This window comes from Oryza glaberrima, chromosome 1, assembly GCF_000147395.1.
Source record: "Oryza glaberrima chromosome 1, OglaRS2, whole genome shotgun sequence".
Taxonomy (NCBI): domain Eukaryota; kingdom Viridiplantae; phylum Streptophyta; class Magnoliopsida; order Poales; family Poaceae; genus Oryza; species Oryza glaberrima.
Window position 1 is genome coordinate 5648795 of NC_068326.1, and position 24965 is coordinate 5673759.

Genomic DNA, 24965 nt, shown 5'->3' on the forward strand with positions numbered 1-24965 from the left:
TCTGAACCAGCTCCAAGTCCTCGGTCAAGCAGCGGATCGGAGTAATCGAGCATTTGGCAAAGTGTGTGTAGCCTGGAGGCCGAACTAAAGACGGAGAGGATGTCCTGGATGAACTCCAGGTCCTGTATCTTACGGGTGAGAAAAAGAGGACTAAATCATCGGTGTAGAAGGAAGCACGATGCTGCAAAAAGCTGCCGGGTTTGGTTATTAATCCGAGCCCGTTAAGAATTGCTGTGATGAGATGAGAGAGACTGATCCGGAGTATTGACCTGGCTTGATGGACTCTTATTATTTTATCTCGTGCTCATGACTGAATCATTTAGCTACCACTTCCTCCTCTCCAGAAACCAAGACCTGATCAAAGTCACCAAAACGAAGCAAATCAAGCCAATACTCTCGCACTCCTATCAAGACAAGGAACCATTAATTAATTATTACTAGTTATATTACTTAGTTAGTTAGTTTAACCGCACCGTACACCCGACGACCAACTCCAAGTGAGAAATTTAAACAAGCGAGAGAGAGAGAGCTTTTCCCGGACAGGTCTCCCGGCGCCACGGCATCCAAGCTGCTCGTCGCGCTACCTATACATGACACGCCCCGTCTCCCTCCTTGCTTGACACCAATTCAACGACCTCTCGCGACTGATCGATCGATCGATCGATCATTCGATCGCCATGAGGCTCTCGGTCTCCGTCGCCGCGGTGCTCGTCGTTCTTGCGGCGCTCCGGCCGCCGCGGGTGGCGGTGGCGCAGAAGTACGCGGCCATCTTCAACTTCGGGGACTCGCTGGTGGACGCCGGCAACCTCGTCGTGGATGGCATCCCGGACTACCTCGCCACGGCGCGGCTGCCGTACGGGATGACGTACTTCGGGTACCCCACCGGGCGTTGCTCCGACGGCCGCCTCGTCGTCGACTTCATCGGTACGAACGGGCACACAACCCATTTCTCCTCTCCGAGGTGATCGATCGATCGATATGCCGGGTTGACCTGACATTTTTCTGCGTGTTTTGTGATGATGAGCAGCGCAGGAGGTGGGGTTGCCGCTGCTGCCGCCGTCGAAGGCGAAGAACGCGACGTTCCACCGCGGCGCCAACTTCGCCATCACCGGCGCGACGTCGCTGGACACGCCGTACTTCCAGGGGCGCGGGCTGGGGCACACGGTGTGGAACTCCGGCTCGCTGCACACCCAGATCAAGTGGTTCCAGGACATGAAGGCCTCCATCTGCAAGTCCCCTCAAGGTTAGTCGTTGCCGCCGCCCTCGCCGCCGCCGCCGCCGCCGACGACGACGACGAATCAATGCACCGTCCTAACTAATTCCGGTGGTGGTTTTGGGTGACGATCAGAGTGCAGGGACCTGTTCCGGCGATCTCTGTTCATCGTGGGGGAGTTCGGCGGCAACGACTACAACTCGCCGCTGTTCGCGTTCCGGCCACTGGAGGAGGTGCACACCTTCGTCCCCGACGTCGTTGACTCCATCGGCAAGGGCATCGAGGCAAGCTAGCCCGTCTTCTCCGACTCCGGCGACTCCAATTCTTGATTTCTTTCCACCACGATTTCTCATTGCATCATGGATTGGTGGTGCAGAAGCTGATCGAGGAAGGGGCGGTGGAGCTGGTGGTGCCCGGGGTGCTGCCGATCGGGTGCTTCCCGGTGTACCTCTCCATCTTCCGGAAGCAGCCGGAGATGTACGGTCGCCGGAGCGGCTGCATCAGGGACCTCAACACGCTGTCCTGGGTGCACAACGCTGCGCTGCAGCGGAAGATCGCCGAGCTCCGGCTCAAGCACCCCGGCGTCCGCATCATGTACGCCGACTACTACACCCCGGCGATCCAGTTCGTCCTCCACGCCGAGAAATACGGTCAGTGCTATGCTCACTTCGGCTTCGTCTTCTTCCTCTCGCTGTTTTTTTTTTCTTTTTTCGCGCGGTTTTTTTTTCCTTTTTTTTGTTTTGGGTTCTCGTGTCGCAGTTCCCGCGGCCCGTGGTCTCACGGCGGCTTGCGTCTAAGGTTGTTAGTTGGGTTTGTTACGGCAACGTGACAGACGCTGACAGGTGGGACCCACAGCCTGTCACGGTCGTCCTATTTTGAAAACTAAAAAGAGAGAAGAACCATCCTTCTATGGTTTTATCTTTTAAAAAAGAGCCTTTTTTTTGTTCTGTTCAAGCTAAACTATTCGAGATTTTTTTTTAAAAAAAAAACTCAGAAATCAAGCCAGCAAGGTTCGATTTTTCTATACGGAGAAGTTGGAAACGACCACTATAAGTATTTGCGAATAATTTAATTAAGCGGATGGATGAATGAATATATAATACGAAGAACAGCTGTGCTAGCTAGCAGCCTAGCAGCATATCAGGCCAAAATCAAAGGCTGCTTAGCTACATTTCTTCTCCAAAATATTTTAAATTCTATATATGAGATATCGTCATCATCATTTTGAAAGCAAGCATGGGGAGATAACGAGATGTGGGGCAAACACAAGAACCAATCAGTCGAGTGACGGGAGCAAAAAGCATGCGTTTCTGGGCGAACATTCAGAAGGGGTAGTTGGGGGCCAATTTCCCCCAAATATATTTATGAAGGTTTCGTGATCAATCGACGCACCATGACCCTTGAACTCTTCAATAGGGAAATGTGATTGATTTTAATTTCTAGTAAAGCTTCGCTGGCTAGCTAACGTACATCCGTCCAAGCTAATTAAGCTGGGCTCCGGCTCCTCCCCGGCGTCAACACTGCAGCTGATTAATTATGAAATGTGTAAGCATCAGTGCAATTGCTATTTTGCGTAGGTGACATGACATGGCAAAAGCATTTTTGAAGTGACACCTAACTAAACGATGACATAACTAGCTAATCAATCAAGCAGAACACCCTCCAAATTAAACCTCTCTCTTCGGTAGATCGTTTGTAGGGAAAATTAATTTAATAAATCCCTGTTTGGTTGTCAGTGATGACACCACATGTGACCATATCAATTGGTACGTGAGAGAAGACTTGGAATTGTTAGCGTGATGCCGGCCATGAATTAGTAGTAGCCTTCTCCAGGTTTTTAAATTGCAACTAAATTAAAGCCTTAATGACAATCTTACTTCGTGTTGATTCCATGTGGTCCATATAGGGCATTGACCTGTTCAGGGAGGTGTCCACTGTCCAATAGCCGTACAGGATGAGCAGGGCTTTGGGGATTTTATACAGGCAACTGGAATGTTAGCTAGATAGGCTTAGCAGCTTAATTTTGGAGTCAATAGTCCATGATAAAACAATTAGGATAAGCAGGATCAACTTAATAATAACAATCAGCAAGTAGTACTAGTGTAAGTACACTGAACAATCTTGTCAGAAAATATAAGAACCACTAGAAGCACCAGCACGAAGTAAGATAAAAGGTACGAGATGTACTAAACAACACACATATGGCGCTGTGCTTACACCATACTACTTGGGATTAGCAAATTAACACATCCAACGAGCTTGTTGGCTAGGCCTTTTCTTTTGGGGGCCATTCTCTCAGAACATTGCACGCATACGACAGTTTCAAATCATTCAGCAATTAGTAAGGTATCATCATGCATGATTCGGGCGACGTGCATCTGATTCTACCACTGATTTTGTGTAGAAAACAATTCAATTTCCTTCCCTCTCTTTTTTTCTGCATAATTAAATTTCTAATATATACTAGAAGAAAACGACCTGCCCAAACAATAATCGCGACTTTTTCCTTGAGAAAATGATTGAACAGGATAAACATAGCGGATCAGCAAAAAAAAAAAAACTGTGGATTGATTTGTGACATTTCTACTCGAATTGAATAGAAAACACATTTTATGATCATTATCCTAACCCATTCTCCCCACGAAATCAAATAAAAAAACTCAAGCCTGATATGGCACTGAAAACCATGCTAATTAGAATCCACACATTGTCACCAATTTCGCCCACCCTGTTTAAGAGCAGGTACAATAGCAGGCTATAAACCAGCTACAAACATATTTTAAGAAGATAAATAAGAATAGAGAAGAGCAGCGAGCTACAGATTTGGAGCTAGCTGTAGCACGGACTCCAAGACACAGTGTGTGTATAATAGATGGGACCGGATATTAATAATGTAGTATGTAACTATTGTATGAGTAAACTATTAAATTGGCTATAGATAAATTGGAGCTAGCAGTTGACTATACTATTAAACTTGCTCTAATTAGTCCAAGCTAGTAGTAACAGACATGCATACCACAACCACAATGCCCCTTAGTCCAGTCCATGCATCAACCCCGGCCCTCGTGCATGGAAGAATCGACAAGCAAAGTCTAGAAAGCGTGATCCGGGCGGGCAATCCGGTTTAGAGAAGCGAATAATAAGTTCACCAACCCATATAATAATATACTAGTACCACACATTTTTTTTAAAAATCCTATCTACACCATGTACACGATGCGACGACGATACGAGGCATCAGCTGATGACCGCGTCGTACATGCACGGCAGCATCTCGCGCGCGCACGCACGGAGATAGCCCGTGCCGGTTAATTTTACCATTGAGAAACGTTTAGAGATCTTCCGGCTAGCTGCACAAGGTGATGGATTAGCCAGTCTAAGTTTCGAAGTGTCACATCTACTATTTATTTAACATTAGATACTTTTTTAATATTCGTGTGTTTTTCTAGGGAAAATTGAAACCATGTCATTATAACTTTTTTTTCTATGACACGCACGATCGATGGGTCTAAATTTTGCGGTGTTTTTGCAGGGTTTTTGAGGCAGACGCCGCGGGCGTGCTGCGGGGCGCCGGGGGTCGGGGAGTACAACTTCAACCTGACGTCCAAGTGCGGGGACCCGGGGTCGTACGCGTGCGACGACCCGTCGAACCACTGGAGCTGGGACGGCATCCACCTCACCGAGGCGTCCTACGGCCACATCGCCAAGGGCTGGCTCTACGGCCCGTTCGCTGACCCTCCCATCCTCGAGACCCGTCACCACTGATCGATCGAAAACACGATCGGTTTGTGATATCGTCCATTCGTTCATCGTTTGCATATATGACAAGCAGCAGACACACACCACACACACACACACCTTCATATGCACTGGAGATGTGAAGGATAGCGAAAGGGGCCGGACAGGCAGAAGAACAGAGGATGTGATGGTTAATTTGTTCAGATTAATTAGATGGTTGGTTGGGGATGTGTTGTAGTTTCATTCATGTAAGAAGCGTGTTTTGGTTTGTGTATTTCGTTTGTTGGTCCTTGGTAGAGAAAGAGAGAGTAAATGTAATTCCTATTTCTTGAGAAATTAAAATTGCTCTCATATATAGCATCCTTTCGACCTTGTATACATACCGACCGTGTATTTCTAACCTGTCGTTTTACTACTTTTCAAAAAAAAAAAAGTCTAACCTGTCAGTTTGGCTCAAATGGTACTTGGCGAATTTTGGACGAATTGTCAGGGCCACCAGCCCTCCACATTTCTGAATGCAGATGGTACTATGGCCTTTTTGAGGGGTAAGGCTAGCGATCACCCGTCCACCCCTCCTATTATTTTTTTAAAAAAAATAAAGTTGGAAAAATTTCTGTATAGAAATACTATATATAAAAATTTGAATTTAAATTCAAATTTGAAACAGGTATGTAAACTTTTGACTTATAAACTTTGGGTCTATAAATTTTAGGTGTATAAACTTTAGATGTAATAATATATATAGAAAATATTTGAGTTCAAATTCAAATTTCAATCGGATATAATTCGAATTCAAATTTGAAACGGGTATGTAAACTTTGGGTCTATAAACTTTAGGTGTATAAACTTTAGATGTATAGAAATACTATATATAGAAATTATTTGAATTCAAATTCAAATTTGAATCGGATATATAAACTTGGGGTCTCTAAACTTTAGATGTGTAAACTTGAGGTGTACAAACTTGAGGTGTATAAATTTACTAAAATAGGAAAGTAATACGGTGCCAAAAAAAAGGAAACTAGGTGGAGAGAGGAGGGACCGAATCCTGATCGCTAAAGATATAAATTTTGGGTCTCTAAACTTTAGATGTGTAAACTTGAGGTGTACAAATTTTAGGTGCATAAATTTACTAAAATAGAAAAAATAATACGGTGCTAAAAAAAGAAAACCAGATGGAGAAAAGGGGGACCGAATATTGATCGCTAGGGGCGATCGATCGCCCCCTAGCAATCTCGGTTTTTGAGGCCATAGATAGCTGATGGGCTCTGTTGAACGAACAAAAGTTTACAGGCCTACGGAACACCGTCTGCGGGCCAAGGTTAGAGGAATAAGTCTACTTTCCCTCCCTCAACTCATGGCCGTGTATGAATAGCATCCCTCAACCGCAAAACCGGGTATAATACATTCCCCAACTTCGAAAACCGTTGCATATCAACTTCCTGGACGGTTTTGGAGGTGGTTTTATCCTACGTGGCATCTTTGACCCTGTTGACTTGCTGAGTCCGCAGGTGGGACCCAACTGTCAGTGACAAGGATAAAAGAAAAATGGTGGGGCCCACTGTCAACCACACTTCTCTTCTTTTCTCGCTCCTCTGGCCGATCCCGGCGGTGACGTGGTGCCCTACCCCGCCGCCAGCCGTCGAGGTCGCGCCCCGCTCTTGCTCACCCGCCCCTCAGCGCCACGCTCTGCTCCGCCTCCATCCCCACCCTACCGCCTTCACCGCTGCCGCCATCCCCCTCCTCAGATCCGGAGCAGAGGAGGGCGAACGAGATAAGGGAGCTGGCCGGCAACCCTGGGACGTGGAGCGGCCTCTCACTGCAGGTGGGCCAGCCCATCTTCGCCGCCGCGTCCATGTGCGCGACGGCCTCCCCCCTCGGCTTCGCCGCCTTTGGTGCACGCCATATGGGTTTGCAAATATTCGCAAATCGATTATTCTCTGGTGACGGTGTTTTGCGTGCTTGGGCAGAGTGATTTAGTGTTGATCATAGGCATCATAGTATCATACACGCTTGAAAAATCACAATACAGTCAACCAAATTGCTGATCGATAGCTTAGTAAATTTGGTCAGCATGGTATGCCACCTGGCAATTTTCTGATTGATACTATTGTTAGGGTACCTGGCTATCTACAGCTTTGTTGCTGGATAATCATTGATCTTGCATTGTTTTATATCCGACTGCTTGCTTCCTGGAGCCATTTGTAGATGTAACTGGAGATGGAATTTTTGCAGCAATTGGTCTTGCCACCGCCGTCGCACGCGCTGCCCCCGCCAAGTCTCCCCCGAGGCCGGCCGCACGAATCACGCTATGCCGTGGGCCGCCGCCGGCAATCCATGTGCGCTGATGTGCAGACAGAGGTGCAGAAGGAGGAGGGGAAAGCGCGGCGGGGAGAAGTTGTCGTACATGACGGTGCTACGGGCGGCGCTGCTCCTCCTCGTGGCGCTCAGCGCACTCTCGCTGCTCGCTGCGGGGTCTTGGGACAACCGGCCATGCCGGCCTCGGTCTCGCTGCGCTTCTGCCCATCCACAGTTGTCCCCGGCAAGCCTCCCCCAGCAGCATCATCGCGGTGGCTAGGCACCGTGATGGTGGCGAGCTCCTAGCCGTCGGGATCGGCCGGAGGAGCGAGAGAAGAAGAGAAGTGTGGTTGTAAGTGGGCCTCACCATTTTTCTTTTATCCTAGTCACTGATAGGTGGGTCCCACCTACGGACTCAGCAAGTCAACAGAGTCAAAGATGCCACGTAGAACAAAACCACCTCCAAAACTGCCCAGGAGTTGATTTGCAACGGTTTTCGGAGTTGGGGGATGGGTTATAGCCGGTTTTACGGTTGAGGGATGCTATTCGTACCCGGCCATGAGTTGAGGGAGGGATAGTGGACTTACTCCAAGGTTAAATGACTAACTGGGCATTCGGCCCAAGTAAGCCTGCCAATGGGTTGGGTACGAATGGATAGAATGGACTGTTCGGATATGAATTTGGATTGGAATAAATTCATCTGAAGTCCCTTAACTTGTTAACGAATCCGATTTTCGTTCTTCAACCGAAAAACCAGATATAACATATCTATCAAATGTTAAAACAGGTGTAATATAAGTCCTATAATGGTTTTAGATGATGTGGCGGCTATGTGGCTAATTTAACTCGGTCTTCATCTGACGTGGTATTGACATGGCATATGAAGCAAAATGGCCGTGTCTAGATAGCATGCAGTAAGCGTTAGTCCTAAACCGAGACCTCTCTCACTTTTCCAATTTTGTCTCTTACTTTTTGTTACAAACCCCACCTACTTTCTAACATCTAAAATTCAAATAAAATTTTCTCTAAATTATTTATCCGATCTATAATCCGATTACACCATTGTGTTCATTGCAATTAAATCTTTATAACAAAATCCTACATGATTATATTATGATGGAAAAAATATGTATGTTATAAATTACTTTTATTATATATATATATTACTTTTATTATATATATATAAATTAATTTTAGATTTGATTAAATTACTTTTTATACCTTCAGTGAACAGTTTACTACACTTGTTAGTTCTATAATGTGTTGATTAAGTTTAATTTCTTGATAGACTCATATTTTTACCCCAAACAACAGTTTACTTTTAATGCCGTGATAATTTACTTTTTTCTGTTTTAAGTTACTTTTTTTTGTTTTAAGTTATAGATTTAGTTGTTACGAACACAACGGTGTACAATTGAGTTTTCTGGGCTGAAAAAAATATATGAGCTGAAAAAAATAAATGGGCTAAATTGTGGAGGCTGGAAAAATCATAGGGCTGAATTGTGCGGGTTAGAAAAATCATATGGGCCAAATTGGTGTGGGCTGAAAATTTGTACAAGCTGCACTCATAAACAAACAATCAAAAAATATGCTGGGTCAGCTAGCAATAACCCTAGAAAAAAATATTGTGGCCCATGAGCTACATGACTTTAGCAGGCTGAATCTTATTTTGTGGCCCTTTTTTTTTTCAACCATGTCAACTGCCATGTCAGCTGCCACGTGGCAAGCTCCAGGATTTTGTGACAATAAAGCAATGTCATATGCTTGTGACAATAAATGTACAAATGTCACATACTAAATTTGACGACGGCTTTTTGACGTTTGAAATTACGTCAACTGTTTGTCACAAATCTTAATTTTTGACATAAATTTTACATATTATGACATAATAAAATGTCAAAAAGCCACACACCTCTTGTAGTGTGTAATCCGATAGTAGATCAGATGAGTAACTGACAAGTCAACTGTTTGTCACAAATCTTAATTTTTGACATAAATTTCACATATTATGACATAATAAAATGTCAAAAAGCCACACACCTCTTGTAGTGTGTAATCCGATAGTAGATCAGATGAGTAACTGACGAGAAAATTTTATTTAAGGCATAGGTGGTAAGAATATATTTTCTAGTTGCTTTATGGACTAGTACAATGGTTAAGTAAGACTCTTCCAGTCAGTCATCTGATGCCGTCGCTGGTTACGACTAAAGGAGAGACTCTGTTTAGATTTTACATCACAAAAGACATGAACCTAGGCATATATTAGATTAGACTTTTCGTAGTACTACGAATCTGAAAAAGGGGTTTTATCTAGATTTATTGTACTATGATATATCTAATCTATGTCGAGTTACTGTATATTGAGATTGATGGAGTAACATTTGTTTTTCTCATTCAACTTCTTTTTTTTTTTTTTGAGTGGGGGATGGAATCGTAGGATTAACGCGATTAGAAGGCGAGGGATGAGTGCAACTGTTACATTACAACACACAAGTTGCTATATTTTTTTTCCGTGTGGGGGATGTGAGGAGTGAGTGCAACTATATATTGCATTGCAATATAGTTGGTACATTATAGTAGATGTTGTTGTAACCTGCGAGACTCTTCTCTTGATCTTAATAAGGACTGGCCGACTTTTATTTTTCGCCGGATGGGGTTGACTTTTTCTTAGGGATTGCTAGGTGCACCGTGCATATATACTATCTCCATATTTTTATTTTAATGTATGACGCTGTTGACCTTTTATCTAACGTTTGATCATTCGTCTTATTCAAAAAATTTATACAATTATCATTTATTTTATTGTGACTCGATTCATCATCAAATGTTCTTTAAGCATGATATAAGTACTTTCATATTTGCACGAAAATTTTAAATAAAACGAATGGTCAAACGTTAGTCAAAAAGTCAACGGTGTCATTAAAATACGGAGGGAGTACCACGTACGCCGTGCTGCCAACTAACATACGAGCTCACTCGTGCTTTTCGTGTGCCTCCACTTTGGCACCAGATGCGGTTGACTTTAGCTAGATCACTCTGCACTTGTTTGCGACTTTTCGAGATGGAAGCAACGGCGGTTTCTGCGGCGACTTTCATCGCTTCACTCGTCATTTTCTCAAGCTCAATGTGCAAAAATCTATCGCACACCAATTCGTCAACTCTTGTGGCAACTGACCGCGACGGCAAGGTTAGTGTAATCTGTAGGTCATATATTTAGCAAAGAAAATCTATGCGCGATCGATATATACAATTTTTCATCCCATCGCCATCGTCGAGCTCCTTACTCTACGTACCACACGACGATGAAGCTCCTACGCATCGTCTTGGTTCTCCTCCTGCCCGCCGTCTCCTCCTGCCTCCCCTGCCGGCGGCGCGACGACTACGACTACGACTCCATCTTTAGCTTCGGCGACTCGTTCGCCGACACCGGCAACGGCGCCGTCGTCTTCGCCGAGCACTCGCTGTTCAGCCCGGCGACGAAGCCTCCCTATGGCATGACCTTCTTCGGCCAACCCACCGGGCGTAATTCCAACGGCCGCCTCATCATCGACTTCATCGGTGAGTGCCAATTTCGTCTATATTAGCTTTTTTGTTAGCTTCTTCTTTCCCTGGAAAAGAACGCGTTCAACGTGCTCGATTAATTGTCCTGCCGGACGGCTGGATCGGAGTGTGCAGCGGAGAAGCTCGGGCTGCCGTTCGTCCCGCCGTACCTGGCGCACAACGGCTGCTTCCGGCAAGGCGCCAACTTCGCCGTCGCCGGCGCCACGAGTCTCGACGCCAGCTTCTTCAGCGACATCCCCGGCGTCGGCTAGTTCGTTCTCAACACCAGCTCCAGCGTGCAGCTAGGCTGGTTCGACTCGTTGAAGCCGTCGCTGTGCAGCCCTGCCCAAGGTAAATTTCAGTTACCGCTGGTTAATTACTGCTCATCACAGTAGTACATACTCCAGTCTAGCTACTTCACCAGTATGCATGGGTATGGCCATGCAAGGCTGAAGCTTACAAGCAAGTTACACGAACCGTTCCATGTCGTGTGCGTGCAGAGTGCAAGGACTTCTTCCATAAGTCCCTCTTCTTCATGGGAGAATTTGGCGTCAACGACTACAGCTTCTCCGTCTTCGGGAAGACCCCGCTGGAAGTGAGATCGATGGTTCCAGACGTGGTGAAAACCATCTCGTCAGCCACTGAGGTAAGTAGGGCGAAGCTAGAGCGAAATGGAGAGATGTGTCACGTGCTTGCTTTACTTTACTTTGGATCAAATTTAACCTGATGCGGGTGCTTAGGTTTACATTGAGGTGATGCACATTTGATGGAAATTAATAGACGAATTATAGCTAAATTTTTTTTAACCGGGTTCCCGGACACCCCCTCTCTAACATATAGCTCCACCCCTGGAGGTAACCCATCTATGTCTTTTTACTCGTTGTTCGGGAAAGATCGAACACGAACTCTGCTGCGCGCTGTACAATAGTTTTTCCTAACAATTGCTATATAACATGACTGCTAATATAGACTGTCTCTAACATATTATGGGCATAGAAATTCTTGTATTAATAGGAGAAAAAGAAAAAAAATAAAGTCCATATAGAAATTCAATTAAAAAATAATGCCAATTCAAAATTAAAAAATAAGGAATATTGAAAGAGGAGGGTAGAGCCAGTACGGTATACAATTTAGAACTGATTCAAATTCGAAATAAAAAAATAGAATTAAAAGTAGAGGTTAGAGTCCATATAGAAAAATACAATTTATAAATAACTAAAATTCAAAATAAAAATGTTGGAAGAAGAGTTTAAAATCCATATAGAATATAATTTATAAATAACTAAACTTTGGAAGTTAAAAAATAGAAAAAAATATTAAAAGAAGTGTTTAGAGCCCATATAAAAATACAATTAAGAAATAACAGAAATTCAAATTAAAATATAGAATACTGTAGGAAGACTCTAAAGTCCATATAAGAATTTAGAATTAACTGAAATTCAGAATAAAAGTAAATAAATTAAAGGTAGAGTTTAGAGTACATATAGAAATACAATTTAGAAATAATTAAAGTTATAAATTAAAAATAAGGAATATTGAATGAAGAGGCTAGAGTCCATTTTTTGGAATATAATTTAGAAAAAAACTGAAATTCGAAATTAACAAAAGCAATATTGAAGGTGAGTTTAGACTCCATATAGAATCACAATTAGAAATAACAGAGATTCAGAACTAAAAAAATAGGTATATTGGAAGAAGAGTCTAAAATCCATATAGAAATTTATAAAAATAACGTAAATTCGAAATTAAAAATAAGAAATATTGAAAAAGGAGACTAAAGTCCATAGGTATACAACTTAGAACTGATTGAACTCGGAAGTAAAAAAAAATAAGAAAATTAAAAACAGAGGTTAGAGTCCATATATAAATACAATTTAGAAATAACTAAATATAAAAATTAAAATAAGTAAGGAATGTTAGAAGAAAAGTCTATTGTCCATGTAGAATATAATTTATAAAAAACTAAAATTTGAAAGTTAAAAATAAGGAATATTAAAGGAAGAATTTAGAGTCCATGTAGAAAATACAATTTAGAAATAACAGAAATTCTAAATTAATAAATAAGGAATATTGTGAAAAACTCTAAAGTTTATATAGGAATTTATAATTAATTGAAATTTAGAATAAAAAGTAAAGTTTAGAGTCTATATATAAATTATATTTAAAAATAACTAAAATTCGAAATGAAAAAAGAATTAATAACTATCACGTATATAAATATACATATGAATATCACGCATTGGTTAGTTTTATCAAGTTAATACATAATTTAAAATTGAGCAATGCTACACGTACTAAATTTTTTTTACTAAACTTTTACTAACAATCATCTCAACCGTTTGATTTAAGTAACTGGAAGTTACAAAAAATCTAGATGCACTCATAGCATGACACATCAGTGTTAGTAAGAATTTAGTAAGAAAAAGTTAGTACGTATAGCCTTTTCCTTTAAAATTTTGTTGCCATTTAAATGTAAAAATAGAAAAAAAAAATATAACGATGCTAGCCATGGTGCTAGTCTTTTTTTTTTAATATAAAAAAACGGAGGAAGCATCCGTAGCTATTAACCATCCAATTTACCACGACAATTTTTGCTGGCTGACAAATATTTAACAAGCAACCTTTGTTCTTTTTATCGATCTTTAACAGAGGATAATCAAGCGGGATGGGGCAAAGGCAGTGGTCGTTCCAGGGATACCACCATTGGGATGCATGCCGCCCAACTTAGCGATGTTTCCCAGCACCGATCCAGCGGGCTACGAACCAGGCACCGGATGCCTGAGGCAATTCAACGAGATCGCAGTGTATCACAACACGCTGCTACAGGATGCCATCAAGAATGTCCAGAAAAACCACCCAGATGTCCGAGTTATCTATGCAGATTTCTTCACCCCGGTCATTCGAATCGTCCAGTCCCCTGGCACATTTGGTTAGTGTAGCACATTATAATTACATGCTTTAATTAATGGCCTCATATTTTTCTTATGCTTATGCTTATCAGTTAAAAATTGAATATTCAACCTTTAAAGCTGATTTTGAAGTTTTCTCGTCGAAATTTATTTTTCAGCCTTTGTTTTTATATCGCTAAGAACATGTATATAAAAATTTTATTCATAAATTACTTTTCGTTTGCAAATATGTCATTTGATTTATTCCACAAACAAGTCAAAAGATGAGGCTGTAAATTGATCTGTTCTTTGATCTTATCCTATACAATATGTTAATTAGTTGCAGACTTGTAGTATTAAGATGACGATATAAGTCTCTTTTTTTTTAACAGAAGATGAGATTGGTGACTATTAGTTAATCGTGCAGGTTTTACCAGCGATATTTTGAGATGTTGCTGCGGTGGAGGTGGGAAGTACAACTTCAACATGAGTGCTGGATGTGGCATGCCAGGCGCGACGGTGTGCGAGGATCCATCCACCCATTTGTTCTGGGATGGCCACATGACAGAGGCAGCCTACCACTTCATTGCTGATGGCTGGCTAAACAGCATAAATGAATCCTAGATAAACTATGTTAGAATCTGTCCTCCTTTCTAGCTTAAATTTGGTATATCATTGTTGAATTTCTACGGAGGTTGAGGGGTTTTAAGGACCATTTCTGTCAGAACAACATATATGAATCCTAGATAAATTATGTTGGAATATGTCCTTTATAGCTTAAGGGCCGGTTCAGATTACTGCCAAAAACACAAAGTAAACCTTTTCAATATTTTACAATACTAAAATTTTGACCTTTCCAGACTATATACCAAATTAAATGGGCCATTCTGTCATAACAATACTAGCCCTTTTTTATTATATGAGGCAATTGACTTTTCAAATTCATTTGACTATTTGTCTTTTGTAGAAACAAATGTATAAATAGATAAACATAAAAGATATGCTTTAAAAGTACTTTGGGCCATATGCCCCTGGCCAATGGGTGAGGAGCAACACGCGAGATAAAAAAAACAGTAATGGTACTCACTGTGGGTAATTTGTATTTTTCCTTTTCACTTTTGTATTGTACAGTAATGGTACTCAGCCGGTTTGACAAGGTTAACGTGCCATGTTAGTGAAAACCTCCATACTACCGAAGAAGTTATTTTATGATTTTAGTAGTTGTTGGGATTGTTATAACTGTCCAAATTCGTCCTATATCCAGGCAGAGTCAAATTAGGCTTTTCCCTATTATCTCTACTATTATAAAAATTAAATTTTTTTGCCGATACTTTGATATGTCATCTGTGTATAAATTATTTTTTAAGTTTGTTCACTTCTAGAAATACATATCCGTATTTAAGTCGGATTTTAAGTTCGTTTGGTTTTAGAAAAATACGGAAGGAATCGTATAAGAAATCTATTTTAAAAAAAAACTCGCATGCTAATTTAAGATAATTAGATTCCTAATTACATATTATTACATATTATGATTTTCTAGAAAAATATATATCCAAGCAAATTCTTATAGTGAATTTCATATTAAATAAACCGTATAATAATAAGAATAAAATAGCATGCACCCGTTGCAACGCACGGGTATTTTTCTAGTTATAGTGTAAATCCAAAAAATTACATTGTAAATTCAAACCTTACACTGAGAAAATAAAAAACAAACAAGCAAAAAGCATGCAATCCTAGATTTCACAGGAGAAGGTAGCAGTATAATGTTAATGTTAAAGCAAAGAGGATTGGATACAACTTTGCCACGGTGCGTGAAGAGGCATAGCCAAATAAATACTCATGGAGCAATCGTTCGGCTAGTGAAACCGACTGAAATCAGTCCAGAAATCTGTAGATATCTTTTTAGCAATTCCGATAAATAAAGTGAGAGTAATGCACGTAAAAATGGCCAGAAATTGAAGTGTTCGTGTTGCTGTAAGCTCACCAAATTCATCCCCGAGCGCGTGCATAGGATCCGGCAGCGAAGGCTTCTCGGGCCCTCGGTGTGAGCAGCAAGAGATGCACCATTCGTAGCGATCCAAAATCTGATGGGCCGAAATGGGTGGTTACCATTGGCTGCCGCCCAAAATCCACGTGACCGTACGCTGACGATGGATCAGCAGAGGACCGACGTGGTCACGGCCGTGCTGGGCGCCCGTGGCTACGTCGCGCGGTACTGATCCTGCACGCCGGCACACATTCGGCGAATTTTTTTCATTTTTAAATTTTTATTTTTTAATATTTATAGAAATATTATACCGGTGAAAATATTTACAGAAATAGACCCGGCGGGGTGACTTGTGTGACCAAGCGCTAGAGGATGCTGAGCGAGCATGCGAATTTTCCATGTGGCAAAAATTGCATTTACCCCCTGCCGCCCTTACAGACCTCAGCACAAAATACACACACGACATCGTGTACTATGTCACTTTACCCTCTACTTGAACGGCAGGGTCTATTTCTGTAAATATTTTCACTGGTATAATATTTATGTAAATATTAAAAACTAAAAATTTAAAAATGAAAAAAATTCCACATTCGGCAGTCCGGCAGGCGGCAGCTTTGGAAGGTAAGAATTGACGAGAGCAATCAATGGCAACGAGTGATGGATTCATCAAGTGACGCAAGGCCCAGTGGTAGAGGGTTGGTAAGGGGCTTTGTTTGGTTCCGTTCGACTGACCAAACCAGCCACCAAAAAAATTGCAGCAGTTGACACTGATGAAAACGGTCGGAAAAACCCTATACTATTTTCATTTTTGTATTTTTTTCTCGAAAACTGAATTGGAACGATAGATCTGAAAACGGTAACGATAAGTAATATCGGTATATCGGAAATGGGACCGTCGGAACGGAATATATCGATATTGGTTGGAAATCGAAAATTCATGTTGGTATCAGAGGAGTGTGACATTGTACACATTTAAGTATCACGAATATGTCTTTTTAACTTTATTCTTGCATTATCACACTCCACATAGTACCATTATATGATGATTAATCATATAATAATAAGTATGACGGATAATATAAACAAAGTTTAACAATACTTCAACATAGATAAGTTGAGAACACCAAAGTTCAGCAAAATTCACATACCATGTTATAGGGTTAACAACATTTTTCTTAGTCACTTCTCCTTTTTTTTTGGCATGCAATAGACTTCCTTTATTTATGGATTTCTGATGGGTTTGGTTGGCTGTTCTGCTTGAAAACTTTTAGAATTTTGATAGAAATTATCATACAAATACGGTTACCGATAAAACGGTTTGAAAAACCTCCATCCATTTTCGAAAGATATTACCGTTTCTATTTTCACCATCATTTATTACTGATACCGACTAAAACGGTTGGTACGGACTGAAAACGAAACGTACCATTTTCAGGCCTATGTGGTACAGAATCTCTCGTCCCCGCTTCAGTTTATCGCGGAGACGGACGAGCAGATCATACTAATTCAGTTATTCCGATGCCATTTTCTTGTTGAAATCACCGCTTACACCACACCCCGTGACGTGTCACTTTCCAAAAGTCCTCTCTCGTCAATGACAAACAGGCAGCCAGACAGTACTTCTACAAAACACAGTTACACAGACATCTTGTCGTACTATCTCTATCTGATTATTACCGGCACGAGCTGAGCTGATTGATCGGTGCATATGCATTCACCAACTGCCATTTGAACGCCACGGACCACAGACTGACAAGCTGATCCTGTTCCCGTCTCAACCGCAGTCACTCACCAATGGCTCCGCCGCCGGCGGCGCTTCTCCTCGTCGTGCTCCTGCTCGTCGGCTTCGTTAGCGCCAGAGCCATCACACCCTCAGCTTAAGCGGCGGCTGCGTTCCCCAAGGAAGCCCTGCCGACCAAGTCCGGCTACCTCCCCATCCCGACAGCCAACGCCTCGCTCTTCTTCGCCTACTACGAGGCCACGCACCCGCTCACGCCGCCGGCCTCCACGCCGATCATCCTCTGGCTCCAGGGCGGCCCCGGCTGCTCCGGCCTCACCGGCAATTTCTTCGAGCTCGGCCCCTACTTCGTCAACCACGACGCGCTCTCCCTCTCGCCCAACCCATTCGCGTGGAATCGCCGGTTTGGCCTTCTCTTCATCGACAACCCGCTCGGCACCGGCTTCAGCGCCGCGCCGTCCCCCGCCGCCATCCCCACCAACCAGTCCGTCGTCACCGCGCACCTCTTCACCGCGTTGCAGTGGTTCTTCGCGCTCCAGCCGGGCTTCCGCTCCCGCCCCTTCTTCCTCACCGGCGAGAGCTACGCCGGCAAGTATGTCCCGGCGGCTGGGTCGTACATCCTGGCCGTGAACCCGACGCTGCCGAAGCGGCTGCGGGTTAACCTCCACAGCGTGGCCATCGGCAACGGGCTGACGCACCCCGTCGCGCAGGTGGCGACGCACGCGGACACCGCCTACTTCATGGGCCTGATCAACGCCAAGCAGAGGCGGGAGCTGGAGGCGCTGCAGGCGAGAGCCGTCGAGCTGACAAACGCGGCGAGGTGGAGCGAGGCGGCCGACGCGAGGGAGCTCGTGCTGTCGTTGCTGGAGAACGCCACGGGCCTGGCGACGCTGTTCGACGCGGCGAAGCAGCGCCCCTACGAGACGGGCCCCGTGGGGAAGTTCGTGAACCGGGCGGAGGTGAAGGCGGCACTGGGCGCACGCACTGACGTGGAGTGGGAGGACTGCAGCGACACGGTGGGCGCGGCGATGCACGGGGACGTGATGAAGAGCGTGAAGCCGGGGGTGGAGGCGCTGCTGCGGGGAACGCGCGTGCTGCTGTACCAGGGCATCCGCGACCTCAGGGACGGCGTGGTGTCGACGGAGGCGTGGATGCGGGAGCTCAAGTGGGACGGCCTGACTGCCTTCCTCGACGCCGACCGCGCCGTGTGGCGCATCGGCGAGGAGCTCGCCGGGTACGTGCAGCGCTCCGGCCCGCTCTCCCACGTCGTCGTCTACGGCGCCGGGCACCTCGTGCTGGCGGACAACGGCCGCGCGGCGCAGGAGATGATCGAGGATTGGGTGTTGCAGGTGGGGCTATTCGGGCGCCACGGCGGCATGAAGCGCGCGGCCTGACTCCGCACTCCGGGGCACGGGCGGAGGCCTCATCTCTCGCGGTGTTAAACTCTAATCTGATTTGAGAATCGAGCAGAGTACGGGCCTGTTTGGTACAGCTTCAACTCCTCAATTTAACTCCAGGAGTTGGATCTGGAGTGGAGTTGTGAAGCTGCATAAACCCAGCTTCACAACTCAAGTTCATTTTGTGAGAGAGCTCCACCCAACTCTACTCCCAGTTTTGGTGGAGCTGAAACTGTTTGCCTGAGCTCCAGCTCCAGGAGGGGTGGAGCTGGAGCTGGAGCTGGAGCTGTGCCAAACAGGCCCTACATTGAGGAATACAATTCTGGGGAAATACAAGCATTCGAGTTTATAAATTGTTTCTTTTAGTGTGGTTGAATTCATTGGGATAAACTGCCCTTGTTTCATTGGGGTTATCTCCTCCAGAAGGATCATTTTTGTTCAATCCAAGATCAGAGGGCAATAACAGTTTGTACCAAACTACCTATGCTGTCTTAGAAACGGAAGCAGATCGTCTGACGTTAGGCACACAACGTCAGAGGGACATCCAGCGTCGATCCATCGTCCGATCGGCATCTCACGGCGCTGCTGCTTCCTTCGTTCCGCATCGCACGAGCGCGGCAAGGACGACTCATTCAGCTCATTTACGAGCAACCGCGGAGGGACAAAAACGAACGAGACTGCTCGTCATTCGTCAATCTGCCATCGCGCAAAAAAAAAAAAGAAAAGAGAACGCAATCCCCGGCATGGCTGCCCGCCGCTCCGCTGCGGCTCGCCGCCTTCCTCGACGCGGGCGTGAGAGGAGCGGACTGCCGAGGAAGACTGCTTCGACCTCGCCCTCCTCTCCATCCCTCGGCCCCATGTCCTCCCCCACGCGAGAGCTTCCAGGCGTTGCCGTCCTCAACAACGACGGCTTCCACATCAGCGGCGGCGGCGGTGGCGCCAAGCTCTTCACCACCACCCACGTCGGAGGAATCGCAAGAGCCGAACAAAAACGGGAGAAAGGGCGACCGTTGCTGCCAAGCCCGGACAGGCATGGGAAGGAGGCGACTAGCATGGCAGCACCATCATAGCTTTCTGAAGAGGGCGACAATCTCTGTTTTAGAATTTGGGAATATCTGAATTGAGATTGAAAATCGATGTCAATTGAAACTGTGATTCAGTATTGAATGTGATAATAATGTCAATTTGATGCTGATTTTTGTGAGCATTTGATAATGTGAAGAAGTTAATTGGGTTGTTTTATTTGTGACAAAATCAGATTGAGAGTTTCAGATAGCAATGGCAGAAAGGCTTGGACAGTGAACACTGAACATTAAAATGTGATACTTGTTGCTACATTGGACATCTGATGACTGAACATATTTTGTCTCTGAAGTTTTGCTTTCAAGATAGCAAAAGAAAGCTAGACATATATACATCATTGAGTGTTGCCAATATAAGAGTATGTCTTCGACAGGATAACCCCAAAACAGAACAAAAGTGCTTCACTAGGATCTGCCAAAAAAAATTAACCATAGACACAAAAGTTCTCATGTTTTTTCCCCAACTCCATCATACTTGTACTATCACAGTATTGCAACCAAACTTGGGTTATCCTCCAGAACATGACTTCATCACTAAAATGCATCGTCAACTAAAAGATAATCATTTATCTGCTCCTACAAAGAAAAAGATTAATCATTGGTTGTTTTATTATATATTTTCATAGCTATTTAGGTGCATGTATTACCGTCAAAAGCTGAGTGAAGCTATTTAGGTGCATGTATTCTCCAGGCTCCTCCTTGTCCATAGCAAAACTATCTTCTGCCACTTGTGTTGCTGCACCAACATGGAGTGCATTTTGCCTATTCTTTTGTTCCTTCGAACCAAATAATGTAAAAGGATGAAGTGAACACATGACTGAATAGTAACATGGTATTGCAATATCTTTTTAGAACATACCTTCGGACTTTTACCCTTTTTACTTTGTCGTTTTTGTGTAGTGTCTCGTTTTTTATCAAGCCAATTTCTTTTTCGCTTTGAACTTCTAACACGAACCTCCTTTTTCTTTAGGCATGCATTACTCAACAAATTATTTGGGGGCATAACCTCCTTGTGGGTTGCACTTTGATCTGAAGTACTAGCACATCTACTGAGGTGCTCTTCAATTTGCTTGCTAAGAATGTCAAGTGTATTATTTACTAACAATGTGCACTCAGGATAGCTAGCAGCTTGTTGGGCCAAAGTGAGAAACCTGTGGGATAGAAATTTGTAGCAAAGGGAAGCTTCCATCATTGGGTTCTCAATTATATTTATTCCCTTGCTGTCCGTTACTATTCCACTCCTTGCTTCCCGTGTCCATCCCTTTAATATATATTGTGCTGGAAGTGACTTGATGTTCATCAAATCAAGAACCTTTAGAGCATGCCCACACAATATTCCAATCCTATTAAATTGCCCACAGCTGCAAATAGATGTCTGCTCTGAAGGATCACCAACAACTCTGTACTCAATGGCCTTTCCCATTGCTATATCTTGATCTGTATATATTGTTTTGGGATGCTTCCCATTATGTGCTTTTAGAAAAGTCTCAAAGAGCCACTTGAAAGAGTCGAATGTTTCATCATACATGAGAGCAGCACCAAAAACTACTGTTTCTCTAAAATGATTGAATCCAACAAAGACACTAAAGGCCTGCTCTCATTGTTTGTTCCAAAAGTAGTATCAAAACTAACAACATCCCCAAAATGTGCATAGTCACTTATCATCTTAGCATCAGCCCAGAAAATATTTGCTATCTGTTCTTCACCGTCCATTTGCAATGCATATTGGAATGATGGGTTCTCAGCAATTTTTTCCTAGAAATACATAAGCATGCTACCTGCCTGACCATATGCCATCTCTCTTTGCCGCTTGCTCCGCAAATAATTCTTGCGATCATGAAGGCTATAGCTAAGACTATGTGATCCACCGACTTGGCGACTAGCCAACTCATGTGCTGTCTTTGGCCCAATTCCTGCATCATCAGCTGTTTCAATTTCAAAAGCATGTAAATCTGAAATTTTCCTTTGTGAAACCATCAAGTGCAAGGTTTCAGGCAAGTGCAAGGAGTGATTGTGTTCCAAAACTAGGTTAGTCACTTTATACTTTTCCGTCTTTTTTGTCCAATACTACACCCATGCGGACTTGACAATCAGTGCGGGTTTCAGCTCGGGGACACTTTGTTAGATGATCCCTCTTGTCTTGTCCTTGATGACCCTCATTTCCACAAACATATCTAAATGATGTAACTTTGTCATCTGATTGTCTTTTGTTTGTGTACCTTTTCTTGACCTCAAAGCCTTTTTGACCTCCATAGTGATGCCAAAATATCCAAGCGTCATCTCGACTTTTGAATTCCATTCCAATGTGAGGTACAGAACATGGTACTAGCATTTCTCTATAAAAAAATATGAGACTAGTGCATACATATGACAAAAAGGAAAAGAATACACGAGCATGGAGATGTATTACAAACCTATCTCCTTCCATCTCACGAGTTAGATGGCAGAACTTGATTTGTATCTTCAGTCTGATGTTTCTTTGATGGCAAGGGGGGCAACCTAATAAGGGGAGTTTGATGAATTCTAAGAAGCTATTCATGAAGGATATAGAAGAAGATAGGTAACTAGTGCAGACTTACGATCAAGTGGAGAAAAGCTTCTTGTTGCTCGCTCACCATCTTCATCGCCATAAGAACAGCAGCCAAATGGTCTTTTTTTCCCTCCATCCGAGTATAATGGCGCCCTTTTTTCCCTCCAGAAACAGAGCAACAAACGGCGGCGCACGGCAATGAGGATGTTTGTGGGCCATTTTCATTGGCATGGGCTGACCGCGAGCCCATTTGACCGCCTTATTTGTTGCGCTCGTGCGACCGCCGCCGCCGCTGTGGAAGCCGTCGTTGTCGAGGACGGCAAGCTCTCGCGTGGGGGAGGACATGGGGCCGAGGGATGGAGAGGAGGGCGAGGTCGAAGCAGTCTTCCTCGGTAGTCCTCTCCTCTCACACCCGCGTCGAGGAAGGCGGCGAGCCGCAGCGGAGCGGCGGGCAGCCATGCCGGGGATTGCTTTTTCTTTTCTTTTTTTTTGCGCGATGGCAGATTGACGAATGACGAGCAGTCTCGTTCGTTTTTGTCCCTCTGCGGTTGCTCGTAAATGGGCTGAATGGGCCGTCCTCGCCGCGCTCGTGCGATGCGGAACGAAGGAAGCAGCAGCGCCGTGAGATGCCAATCGGATGATGGATCGACGCTGGACGTCCATATGATGTTGTTCGCCTAACGTCAGACGATCTGCTTCCCTTAGAAACGTGAAGCTCCCCATTCCGATCAGAAAATGTTCCATTTTGCTCTCTTGTACTCCGGAGCAAGGTTTACAAAACGGACAAAAGCCATTTTTTCCCGAAAACCGGATGTTCTGGTTGCTCAAGAACACAAGCCGATTGGTTTTCTATTCTAATTAGAAAAAACTATTTTAATTTTTCGATATAATTTGATCATACGTTGTCGGTAGTCAATGAGTACTACGAGGCTGTTCAGATTGATGCCATTTTCAACCATATTATTTTTTTTGGATAATATCTAATATGGTCCCTAAAGTTTCGCTCCTGGGTCATTTTAGTCCTTAATCTTTCATATTGTTCAAACAAGTCCTTTAAATTTGTCATGTGGGCTAATATAGTCCTTGGTCCCACCAAAATCACCACATGGACATGCCATGTCACCTTCCTATGTAAAATCTATATGATTTGTCCAATTTACCCTTACGCATAGGAAAATAAAAAACAAAAGAAAAAAGTTAAAAAAATATATGGTACATGTAAGAGAAAAAATATACCTCAAAAGGGTGAAAAAAGAAGTATTTTTTTCCTATGGTTATGTCTAATTCACCCTTATATTTATTTTTCTATGATATACGTAAGGGTATATTGGACAATTCATCATAGATTTGCATGAATGATGACATGGCATATCCATATGATGATTTTGGTGGACCCAAGGACTATTCTAGACCTTATGATAAAGGTTAAGGATTTCTTTGGACCATTTAAAATGTTAGGGACTAAACTGATCCTACAGAGAAACTTTAGGGACTAAAGTAGCTATTCTCCCTATTTTTTTTGGTAAAGTTGCTAAAAAAATGTCTACGTTTAGTTTGTTGCTAAATTTGGTGAATACATAAGAATTCCTGTCAAAATTTTAGCAATATTGTCAACTTGACAAAATTTTGGTTTTGGTAAAAGTTTATTTTGGCTACAATGAACAGGCCCTATATTTTGCAGTCCACCCAATCTCTGATTTTGTTTTCTCGTTACCAACCAAAAGTAAAGAGAATGTTGGCCCACACGTGGATAGGCCTGAATTGGGCCCACCCAAACAATGCCAGCCTTCCAACCTTTCTCATCGGCCCACTGCAAGGATCATCAGTCATGACGCATTGGATAGGAATAAGTCCACGGAATAAGTTCATTTGAGGTCCCTTAACTTGTCAATGAATCCGATTTCCATCCCTCATCCGGAAAACCAGACACAACAGGTCCCTCAACTATCAAAATCGGTGCAAATAAGGTCCCTTAGCGGTTTTGAGGGCGGTTTTGGCTGACGTGGCGCCTACGTAGCTAATTTAACTCGGTCTTCATCTGACGTGGCATTGACGTGGCGCTTACTTGGCAATTCGATCCGGGAAAAATAATAAAACCCGTGGGACCCACATGTCAGTCTCACACAGAAAAATAATAAAAAAATGGTGGGACCCACATGGGCCCACATGTCAGTCCAACTCACCCCTCTTCTTCCTCCTCTCTCCCCATCTCCCCTCTCTTCATCTCTCTCTCCTCCCCTCTCTTCAGGCGACGGAGAGTCAGCGGCACGCGACGGTGGTGCGGCCGGACAGTGGTGCCCATGCGGAGGAGCTCAGCCGAGCGACGGCGGCGCCGATGCGGCGGGGCGCATGGCCGGAGGAGCCGCGCCGCCCGAGCAGCCGCGAGCGCCTCCCCACGGCGACCGGCGCCATAGGAAGAAGAAGAGAATCGAGGAAAGAAGAAGAAAATGTTGCCACCAAGATTTATCGCAGGAAAGCAACACAAAAATTCACCTGCTGCTGTGTCTAACTCATGCGCCAACGCTGCTGCGTAGATGCACACGCAGCAGCA

At 43.8% G+C, this 24965-nt stretch overlaps 2 protein-coding genes and 1 pseudogene across 2 annotated transcripts; all 3 read left to right on the forward strand.

Moving 5' to 3' along the window:
* Nucleotides 1–387: 387 nt before the first annotated feature.
* Nucleotides 388–5329, forward strand: LOC127782730 (GDSL esterase/lipase At5g45910-like). The gene is made up of 5 exons (XM_052310001.1): nucleotides 388–924; nucleotides 1028–1243; nucleotides 1349–1497; nucleotides 1590–1863; nucleotides 4746–5329. Exons 1-5 carry the CDS (start codon nucleotides 678–680, stop codon nucleotides 4976–4978), a joined length of 1119 nt encoding a protein of 372 aa, XP_052165961.1. The 5' UTR covers nucleotides 388–677; the 3' UTR covers nucleotides 4979–5329.
* Nucleotides 5330–10551: 5222 nt separating this feature from the next.
* LOC127760116 (GDSL esterase/lipase At1g28590-like) lies at nucleotides 10552–14413 on the forward strand (annotated as a pseudogene).
* A 1417-nt stretch (nucleotides 14414–15830) lies between these two features.
* LOC127755460 (serine carboxypeptidase-like 50) lies at nucleotides 15831–19251 on the forward strand. Its single transcript, XM_052281142.1, has 2 exons — nucleotides 15831–15876; nucleotides 17550–19251. The coding sequence occupies exons 1-2, from the start codon at nucleotides 15831–15833 to the stop codon at nucleotides 18797–18799; spliced, it is 1296 nt and encodes a 431-aa protein (XP_052137102.1). The 3' UTR covers nucleotides 18800–19251.
* The last annotated feature ends 5714 nt before the right edge of the window (nucleotides 19252–24965 follow it).